This window comes from Pogoniulus pusillus, chromosome 4 (assembly GCF_015220805.1).
Source record: "Pogoniulus pusillus isolate bPogPus1 chromosome 4, bPogPus1.pri, whole genome shotgun sequence".
NCBI classification, from domain to species: domain Eukaryota; kingdom Metazoa; phylum Chordata; class Aves; order Piciformes; family Lybiidae; genus Pogoniulus; species Pogoniulus pusillus.
In genome coordinates, this window is record NC_087267.1 from 4,620,210 (window position 1) to 4,631,298 (window position 11,089).

Sequence of the window (11,089 nt, forward strand, 5' to 3'; positions counted from 1 at the left end):
AATAGAAGGAGCTTCAGGGAGCCATGCCTCACCTAAAACAGCCCAAGACCCCTTTACACAGTGCCTATTTTTCCTAATTAGTCTGTTCCTTCAGTTCAACCAGATGGTGCCACAACGTCATCTAGCAATGCAAAATCAATACATCTCATTTTCAAAATCTGCAGTTATTTCTACCTGTGCCTCAAGACTGCACTGAAATATCAGTAATTTGTATTCAACAAGTGACCTGCACCGTACCTTCCTACAAAAGTGCTCTGCTGCCAACAGTTCCTCAACAACCTGCTGGAGCCAAGCTTCCCTTACAGTCCAGCCTCTTTGAAAAAAAAAAAAAATCTATCTTTCATTTAGTGGATTTTATTTATTTAATACTGTAAGTCCTTTTCTTCCTGTTCATTTATCTTTCTAATACAAAAGCCCTGACATGTATTCAAAAAGGTAACTTTTGTCTTTATGGGAAAAGAAGCTTATTGAATGGCCAAAGGATGTCTCATACAGGAAAGCCACATAAATGGTGCATGAAGCTGTGAGAATCAAGCCATTAAATGGGAGCAGGAGGCTCCGGAACTGCTGCAGACTTTCAGGCCCCACGGGGAATACTGAGGAGCACGACACGTTTGAAGAGGAATTGAAATTGTCAGCGAAAGAACAGAACCTGCTCACCCTTCAATTTCTAATTAGAGAACTTATAGTGGGAAATGACCATTTAAATGATGAGCACAGAAAGTGAAGGAAATCACCTTCCTCAAGAAATGGGTTAGTGTCCGCATTCATAAATTAACATCCTGATTTACAATCCAGATAATTATTATAATAGTTTCAAATTACCACCTTAGCTTTCTCTGTATTATGTAAATTCTCTCCAGGAATTCAGACAGAAGAGTATATTCAGAGACGAAGTAATGCCAAGCACAACTTAGAAAACTCTCCTTATGCATTGTATTGATTCAGCACTGGAAACTATAGTTTTAACAACTTGAGATATGGCCTACAGACCAATGTGCTGAATAAATATTAGGCTATGCTGACATTAACTTTTAAAATGTCATTTATTTCTGCACAATGTTTCATACCTACTAATATTTGAACCAAAAATAAATCTATACTGTACACTCAGATTTTGGTATTTATAATTTCTACAGTACAAATATGCATAACATATAGATTGTTATAATATGGATGGGTAAAATTGATTGTATAATTATTCTAATATTCTTATTTTTGTTTTAGCTCCTACATTTTACATCTAGCAGAACTGAATTTCTCCATAGAGCTACATGTTACCATCCATAACAGAACATCCTCTTAAATGTAAAACATTCTAAAGCATAAAAAATAATATGCAATAATAATACTGTGATATAATTGAGTTTGAAGTATGCTGAATATCTGGCCTGCAAAAATGTTGTTGAAATAAGAGGTTAGTGAAAAAAAAAAATCTCATCCCAGAGACCTTTAACAGTTTAAGGGCTTATTGCACCTAAGCATGTAGACATCAGATCACAGAAAGTATGGCTGGATTTAGAAAGCTGAGCCAATGCTGTTCCTCAGATTCTCATCATTATTCTTTGCATCTGTCCAGTCAAGAGTATAGAGAAGTTGCTTTTCTTATTGCTAGCATGATGCACATGCTGACTGCTAGCTTGGAAATACAGTCCTGCCTATGGTACAATAAAATCTAGGTATGTAAGGAAAAGCTACTGCTTTTGTGTGAATAAAAACATGACACTGGGATTCCAGAAACAAACCTCAAATGAGACAACAATCCTTTCTAGAGAATTCTTTCCTAGCAGGGAGTATTTTTAAAGTTTTGCCTAAATATTTACATCTCTTTGATCCAAAACTATCCACAATTGCAATGTAACTTGTTAAAACATGTTCCTTTTTTTCTATTAACATTTCTTTGCCTACACAGATTCATAGTCTACTTAATGAAAAGACTCCAGATATTTTTTTCCATAAGCACAACTTCCTTTCAGGAAGTTGGAACAGATCAGTAAGCCAGGGCAGAATTTGAGGGAATATTTTGAGCCTGAGCTATATCTAGATCCATGTATTTCTCAATTAAATTAAAAATGTAAAAAAATCAAGTGAACTGTCTGCTAGAGGTTTTCTGACCTTTAATTTTAGTAACAGAAGAAACTTAGGAAATCTCTATTCTAACTGCACAATAGTGACCACAAATAACCACACAGGACTTCTTACATGCCCTTAGTTGTGAGTGAATATCATCTTATGCCGCAAGTAGCTGCACTGAACAGCATTCACTGAGAATACTCTGATAATACTCTGCTTCATAAATAATTACATCAGTGTTTGGCTTCAGTAACGCTATGGAGAAAGGTACTATTCATATCTCAGCAGGGATATTAGGAGCAAGCCCCTAAGCATTTCTTCAATAACACTGAGAACAAACTGCTCCTGTCATGCCATTCCCAAAAGAACTTTTTGCCTTTATTTGCTGTAATAGTTTTTCCTTCAGAGAGGGTGATGACCACCTTATCTCTTCTGAACACTGAGATTTCCCTCCTGAATCTCCCAGAGGCAGCTGCAATCCTCCCAATCACATTCATGACAAAGTATGTAACGTAGAACTCTGTATGTGACCAGCTGAGAACTCAACATTTTTGGAAACCACAAGCAAATGAAGCCAAGAGCTACACATTGTCTGATCTTGAACTACTAAGCGTAGTCTTCAGAGTGCAAAGGCAGCCTACCATGCTGTTCAGCAACATCCCATTTACAGAGCCCTGGGTATGTTTTTTTCCATACCAGACACATCTAATGGCGAGAGTCACTGTCCAACACAGTCCTCCTCTCTCACCACCCCCTAGGAACCATGAGCTGATAGTATGCAGCCATCTCTTTAATTTTTCCTTATTAAAAAAAAAAAAATCAAAATTCTAACAAAATACAAAACTAATGTTAACAGATGAGAGCACATTTAGTTACAGAGAGATACTCAAAGAGGAACATATTCAAATGAAATGTGATTAAATCACTCTAGAAAAGACTGGATGAGGTACTCAGTGCCATGGTCTAGTTGACTAGATAGGTCTAGGGGATAGGTTGAACTGGATGATCTTGAAGGTCTCTTCCAACCTGGTTGATTCTATGATTCTATTAACCTGTACAGGGTATTCATTATTGGGAATACTCATGTCATTGAACACACTGAGCAGTCCAGCTCCTGAGCCTTCAGAATGATTCACCATTGAGACCAAATCATCCATCACATCTAGAAAGGGTGTCCCCTTCAGGTCAAGTTTGAAAACAATAGTGTATCAGTCTGAAGGAACAACAACAACAAAAAAGTAGCTACACTTACATCTCATGTGTGCGCAAAATCCTTTCAGATCTCTTAAACTGTGAATAGAGCATACACATACCCACCATATATTTGAATATTGCATTACACAAAGCCACCTGATTTCAAAAAAGGCGTGATTAAATTACTAAAAACCCACAGGCTCCATTACAAAAGTTAGCTTTACATCTTGCAATGCTAACAATTTGGTAGGATCACCTGAAGTGAAGTCAGGTCGTGGACTATCACCTGATATTACGGAGGAGACTGACCCCCACCTCATTACAACCTCCTTTCACACAGTATCACAGTATCATCAGGGTTGGAAGAGACCTCACAGATCATCAAGTCCAACCCTTTACCACAGAGCTCAAGGCTAGACCATGGCATCAAGTGCCACGTCCAACCTTGCCTTGAACTGCCCCAGGGACGGCGACTCCACCACCTCCCCGGGCAGCCCATTCCAGTGTCAGTCTCTGAAACCTCATTGTATTGTATTACATTATGATTATCATCAGTACACTTACTAGATCTGCACACATACATTTTCACATACCTCCACACACATACACAAACACCTGCTATTTTTTCCTTTAAACAGACTTAGGAGCACATCTGATTTTAGGTAACAGGTTGCCAACCTAAGAAAGACATTATGAAAGCTTATCAAAAGTTTTATGTCAGGCCACTCTTTACCAAACTAGCATAAGAGAATTATTCTACTATAAATACTCTGCTTTTAGAAATAGGTTGGTTTAACACTGACAGTAAAATTCTACTAACAGCCTTACAAAGATGATACATTTTCATTAAAGGTCAGTTCCGTTTACCACATGACAGCTGAATTATTCCAGCATACTTTCAGAAATAAGGTAGACCTGTTTTTTACATGACAAATCTGTAACCAGTAGTTTCCTCTAACTGGCAGGACTTAGTGGGCAGTTGCTTGCCCATAGCGTAACCCAACACGGATCTTTGTTTATAGAGCTTCATGATTTCAGAAGCAGCACCACCTATGGGTGAAAAATGTTCATTAGCAGGCGAAGCTCAGAAGTTCCTCCTACTCAAACACAAGCGAAAAAAAACAACAGTATTTTCTAGTGATCTAGTTGACAACAGCTTATAAATTCAAAACGATCGTTCGGTACGACACAAACCTCACCACTTAGGCTCCTAATGTTCGTCTGACCAAGTATGTAAGACAGCACTTCTAAAAGCATGGATTTGTTACCTCACTGATTGTAACAATAATATCGAATGGGAGAGCACTGCATGCATTTTAGGACGCACTTTGGTTGCACGGATATGAAGTGAGGTGAAAATTAATTTTGTTATGTAAGTAGTCCTACTAAAAATAATCTATATATGAATCCATGTTCTGTACGCAGGTTTCAATACGAACTTTGTATTTCGCTTTTCAAAGCAGCAGTTGCACCTTGTATTAGGGCAATCACTCGTTTTCGGAGAAGAGTCTTTTCTTGGACTTAAATTTCGCACCCAGCCTGGGTTCTCTTCGAAACAGGTACATGCGAGAGGCTAAGAGGGAAATTTCACGTTCCTCGTCTACAGAGATGCTGGATATCAATCCGGCTTGGCAGCCGTTTCCGTTTTCCCTACGGGCCCCAGCGCACACCTCCACCCCACGGGCACAGGCTGCGCCGAGGAGGGGAGCGGTTCTGCGGGGAGCGGCACAGCAGATGCCACCGAGGGAGCTGAGGCTCGGCGGGCTGGCGAGACCCTCCCCGAGCCACCCGCCCGTGTCAGGGGCGGCGCGCGGGTACTGCGCATCCGCGGAGCCGGCAGCAGGAGGCTGAGGAGGTAGAAAGGGGTAAAAGAAACATTCCCACCCGCGGTGTTGACAGCGTCTTTTCACAGTGTGCAACTGCCAGGGATTGCGCCCGCAGTTCTAAGCAAAAAATGATCGGAGGGAGAAAACCCCACAGGAGCCGGGGGGAAAAAGTTAGTCCGAAACCCAAAGATGAATCCATGCAAATATCACTCACCCACTCTGAGGATACAGACGAGCTGGATGCAGGCAACCAAGCGCCCTAGAATGAGCATGTCCAAATCGTCCTTTGCCTCCTCTTCTCCGCCTGCCTGCCTGTCGGACTGCCTTTCAGCCTCCTGCCTCCTTGCCTCCGCGGGCAGCTGCGCCTCTCCCCAGTGGGGAGCCGGCTCCGCGCCGCGGCCGCACCCGACGGCCACCCCCACACCACGGGCGGACTCAGCGGCGCTGGGTACTGGCGGTGCTGAGGGTCAGCGCATGGCGGGGGCTCCCCGGGGCCGCCCTCCGCTCCGCGCCGCGCCGAGCGGCCGCGCTGCCGAGGGCGCGAGTGCGTGCGCGGGGCGGCGCGGGCGCCTGCGTGTGCGCCCGGGCGGGTGCGGTGCGGGTGCCGGTGCGTGCGCTCGGGGTGTATGCCCCGCGCGCGGGGGGGCGGAGACCGCGCGCCGCGGGGCGGGCGCGCACGTGTGCGCGCGTGTGTGCTGCGTGCGGTGAGCGCAGGCATGCAGGGGGGCGAGCGGCCCCCACCTCGGCGAAACGGGCAGCGGGGAGGGAATCGGGGGCGAGGAACAGTTCACGTCGCCGCGGCCACAGCCTGTGGTCGGGGGATACCGCTGCAGCGGGAGAGGTGCTTCGCGCGGGGGCGGCACCCCGGGACCCCGCCACCCCACCACCGGCGTGCCGAGGGAAAGTTTATTTCGGTGGGGAGGGGGCGTAGGGGTTCCAGGGGTCTCGGAGAGCAGCGAGGTGAGCTGCCGGTCTTCGCGACTTCAGTTTTCGGAGCCTGGTAGTCCTCCGAGGGTGCTGCAGAGCGTGCAGGCGGAGGAGCCCCGTTAGAAAGCAGCCGTCCCGGGAACGGCTCCCAGCGGTGATTTACGGGTGTGATCGTGCCAGCGCTCACTGCTGCGGGCAACGGTCAGGATCATCGCGGGGAGCTCAGCGGGACTGGCAAGCACAACCGGCCTGCTAGTAGGTGGCGTTTGCAGGCTGCTTCCCGCGCCGGGAATCGGAGAGGATACGCGTTCCCTGGGAACCGGCGGGGAGAGCGGGGGAAGGGGACTGGAGCAACAGAATATCATTATCCGACTTAGAAGTGGGTCAGGGCACAGGCAGTGGCACCGTTTCTTCTGGAAAACAAAACAAGAGTACAAAAAAAAGGAAAAAAAAGCCAAACAAACCGAACAAACCGCGAGCCACCCAGAGCAGAAATAAAACACCAGGGGAGGCGAAAAGCAGGTCCCGTGCGGCGAGGAAGTGTGGGGTGGGGAGATCCCACGGGCAAGATCAGCACAGCTGGCGTCACGCATGGGCCTGGTGGGGAGACCCGATTGAGACAGGCTGTCCGGGAACAGAGGGCACCCTTCCTCCGGGTCTGGGCCGGTCATTCCCACATCTTTTCCGTCCAGAGCTGAGACTTCTTGGGTGAGCTGGTGTAACCCCTGACAAGCACCCTAGGCTGTGAGAGCATGGGATGACACACATGATCCTTCGCTTCATCCCGGGTTTGCCTAAGACAACCCCAGAAGCCGTGTGGATGGTTTCTGTGATTGTGATACTGTTCTCACGGAGCAGAACTGCTCCGCACAGATGTGATGTGACTTCCAATAGTAGGCAACTTCAGTGCAAAACCACTTTGTACCTTATAGGCACCCTGCTCTACCAAGCCTGTTGATCCTCAGGCACAGGAGTTGGTGCTGCCAGCTTGTCCTTCAAATAAAAGAAAGGAAAAACTCCTGTGCCTTTCATTTCAATGTCTGCTTGCTCTGCCTGGCTGCGTGGAACATTGTGAATTCTCTGGATGTGATGCAAATTCGAAATTTCTGAGTGAACAAAAGTTAGAGGAGAAAGTGCTGAGATGCTCAAGCAGTTCATTCCATTTGGGAAGCAGACTGCAGACGTATTTTACTGTGCAAGGTCAGCATCTTTCAGGACTCTACAGCATTCATACACTGGCAGTCGGTTCATTAGGAGAAGGATTAACTTTGAATGACAGTTCTTGTTAAGTGGACTTTCTGGGATCATGAGAAGAAACACGTTCTGTGTGCTGAGCTCCAAAAATCTATTTTAGGATTGTCCTAAGGGAAAATGCTGTTAAAGAGTTTAGTCAGCTGATTTTCACATTGTTGAAAGAACCCAGATGCCAGGAAACAACTGTAGTGATTTCCAAGCCCATACACATGCAAACATGCACATGTAGACATGTACAAACACACTGGTAAACATATGCAAGACAAAGTACTGTTGCTTGAGGATAACCTAGTTGATAAAAACTCCATCTCCAACATCATTTGGCAATTGGCATAGTTTCCATGTCGGAGTGAAAATTGTACTATTGCATAGCAATATGTATAGGTATCATCACACAGTATAAAGCCAATGCCTGTATGAATATGTAACACATGGCTCTTGGGCTACATCACCACTAGGCTTTCATTTCAAGCTGGTAGGTATACAAAACTCAGTTGTGTTGCTTGTGAGTACACATGAGCTTGCAGCAGCTTCCAAATTCCCCTTGCACCCTGGTGGGGACTAATTTCTAAGCAGTTTGGTGCCTTTTCATCTCCATGTTCTTAGCTATAGCTAGAGCTTCATGACTGACAAGGCCAAAGGATCATCTTACAGCTGCTGACATGGTTACCTATTGAGGTACAGGAAAAGCTTTCTTGTGTGGCTACCCATCCTGAATGCACTCACATAGAAAGGCAAGCACAGTGTTCACTGGTGGCACAACTATTCCCTAGATTTCTGCAGGAAATCACTACACAGAGAGTCTGATCCTGACATGGTTGTTAGGTCACATGGGTAACTTTCACTTCCAGCACTACTGGTATACAAGGTGAATGAGAAACATTTAGGATGGATCACCTTTGAACATATTAGACTCTCCATGATCTCAAACCTTTACATCAAGAATATAATTTCCCTAAAACATGACCACAAATGCCTGTACTATCTTACTCATCTGCAGTTTTACCTTCTACTATAGAGAAAAAAAGTATGGATTATGATGTTCATCTCTGTCCTGATCATAGAATCAGAGAATCAACCAGGTTGGAAGAGACCTCTAAAATCTTCCAGCCCAACCTGTCACCCAGCCCTGTCCAATCAACTAGACCATGGCACTAAATGCCCCATGCAGTGTTTTCTTGAACACCTCCAGGGGCAGCAACTGCACCACCTCCCTGGGCAGCCCATTCCAACAGCAAGTCACTCTCTCTGTGAAGAACTTCCTTCTAACGTCCAGCCTATACCTCCCCAGGCACAAGTAAGAATCATCATAGAATCATAGAATCAAGCAGGTTGGAAGAGCTCATCCAGTCCAACCTAGCACCCAGCCCTGTCCAATCAACTAGACCATGGCACTAAGCGCCTCAGCCAGGCTTTTTTTGAACACCTCCTCTTTTAACACAGAGGATATTTTGTCAGTCACTGCATTGCCCCCTTCAGCAGATAAATTAAATGATATGCTTTAGCCAGCATTATTTGTTCAAATACATATCTTCATTGTGCTATTTGTTCTGGGCATAATGTAATCAGCTTTGATTACAGACATTGCTAACATCTATTATGCTTGTAATTAATTAATCACCATTTAATTCATTTCCTATTGTAACACATCAGGTGTGTTGCCGCCAGGTGATGCCGTTTGCTATTAGCTGGCTATCGGAGTCTCCTCCCACCCCAGGTGTGGCCACTTTGCCCTCCCTGCCCACTCCCCTTTATATTCTGCCCCAAGCAGGCTGGAAGCCCTAAGTCAGGCCCATTGTGGGCCAAGGGATCCTCTGCCTGGCATCCCTGGTGAGTCCCCATAGTGTGCACTGGGTGAATTGGTGGAGGATTTCAAAGGCCGGGGGGCCTCGTGGCCCCCCGGCTTGCTAGGGTTAGGCTCAGCAGCTGTTACAACATCATCCACGGGTGATGGGTATGTGTCTTTGCTGGAGCTCGTTTCTTTTGTAGGGTATTTTGGCTTTTGCCTCAGGCTCTGAGATGACTGCAAAAACAGTGGTGGAGAAGAGCTCTTCAGGCAGAGAGAGGTAAGGGCAGGGGGGAGCAGGGACTGCTTTAGGAAGGTGAGGTGTGGTGGAGAATCAGATTGTTAGGGACTGGAAGGGACCTTGAATCATAGAATCAGTACATCTACATCTTTCCCTTAGACCTTCTTCAGGTACTAGAAGGCTGCTATAAGGCCTCCCCAGAGCCTTCTCCAGACTGAACAGCCCCAATTCTTGCAGCCTGTCCCTACAGCAGAGGTGCCCTAGCTTTCTCATCATCTTCTGTTTCTGTTGTGGTAGATGCTTTTATTTCAGCACTGTCTTTGGTATTTGTCAAATATATTTTTGGGTTTACATGTGGCTTTTTTTTTTCTTCCCTATGTGAAGGCTGTACCACCAGTATGTCTTGATATGTGTGGTACAGTATGTTAGCAAGAATCTGGTGGCATTCCATCTCCAGTTTCCAGTGTAGTGGGAAAATAATGTACATTCAAAACATTAAAAAGGGGTGTGCAAAAGATATGTTGCCCTGGCAATAGTTATAACTACTGCAATTAGGAATATCATTCAGATACATAATAAGATACTAATATCCAAATTCATTAAGTGTTGTGCTGAAGTCAGATGTGTCAGATTTTGGTTACAGAGATACTTTAACCATGAGCATTAAGTAGTGAATGGAGGGGTATTAGCATAGAATCTCAAACCCTTTTTCGTGGAACTTTAAGACACAAAATGAAAGTAAACCCAGTATTTTTGTCTACCACAATTTGGGCATGCCAGGGTTTCAAGATTATAAAAAAACTGGAATAAATGAAGATTCTTTTGGCCATATTTTAAGGAAGCTCCATTTTTTTGCACTCTGTGTAAAGTAGTGTTGTTTTCACTTTTGAAATTGGTCTGGGGCATTATTTTCCTATTTCACTTGCCTCCAAGAACACAGAAAGACAAGAAAAATGGTGACATTGAACCTCTTTGGCCCTTTGCTAAGTAAGTGATATAACTCAACTATTTTTCAAAGCTAAGTGAGAGAACAGTAGATGGTGTGAATTTTCCTCTCAGAAAAAGATAGGCACTTGACAGTTTGATAGCAGTCAGGTACCAACAGACCCTTAAGAAGAATTAGACATCAGACCAAATCTCTTCATGTGATCTGGTTCTATTACTGTAAATCTCAAGAAGAGCCAGTAGAAAAGAGCAGGGCTGCTAGATGCACTAAAGACAGCATAATTTAAACCTGTCTTTTTAAGCAGCTATCTGTTTAGCCTGATCTTAGAAAAGGCTTTAATACCATGTCTTCTGGCCAAGTAGATGATGTGATGAAAGAGCTGTGGGGTAGATCTCTCTTGATACCATTTTCCCCTGCTTTGACACAGAATCACAGAACTTTAGAGGTTGGAAGGGACCTCCAGAGATCAACTGATCTTGAAATAAAACACAGATTTCCATATAAAAATCTGTTCTGGTGAAATCAGTCTATACCTAGCTGTTTCTTTTAGTGCCCAAAGAGCTGCCTATTGTTAAATCTGCTGAAGAACAACCTTCTAACCTCACTGACTGAGTAGAGTGGTTATGGAATATGAGAAATAAACACTCTGTATATTCTAGACAAACCAATATGCCTCTAGGAGCATTTGGTTATTTTTTCCTCCTGCTATGCAGCGACAGAGAAAATGAAAATAGTATTTCGTACTCCTGTTTAGCTTTCCTGTTCATTTCTGCTTAGATTATTAAATGGAAAATTTGGAACACAAAGCACAGCTATGACCACACTAGTGCATCATCTTACTG

General features: G+C 44.6%; 1 protein-coding gene and 1 long non-coding RNA gene across 8 annotated transcripts in view; one reads left to right on the forward strand and one right to left on the reverse strand.

Annotated features, from left to right (window-relative positions):
• Positions 1-5,621, reverse strand: part of PTPRZ1 (protein tyrosine phosphatase receptor type Z1) — a 145,762-nt gene extending 140,141 nt beyond the window's left edge. For 4 of the 7 annotated variants that reach the window (XM_064142012.1, XM_064142010.1, XM_064142011.1 and 1 more), the window contains exon 1: positions 5,308-5,621. In XM_064142012.1, the coding sequence (XP_063998082.1) occupies positions 5,308-5,365 (58 nt within the window). In that variant the 5' untranslated portion in view covers positions 5,366-5,621. The remainder of the gene's footprint in view (positions 1-5,307) is intronic. The other 3 variants (XM_064142015.1, XM_064142014.1, XM_064142013.1) reach the window with 2 other exon arrangements.
• Positions 5,622-9,063: 3,442 nt separating this feature from the next.
• Positions 9,064-10,132, forward strand: LOC135175064 (uncharacterized). The gene is made up of 3 exons (XR_010302196.1): positions 9,064-9,104; positions 9,264-9,340; positions 9,472-10,132. It is a non-coding gene; the product is annotated as an uncharacterized LOC135175064 (long non-coding RNA).
• The last annotated feature ends 957 nt before the right edge of the window (positions 10,133-11,089 follow it).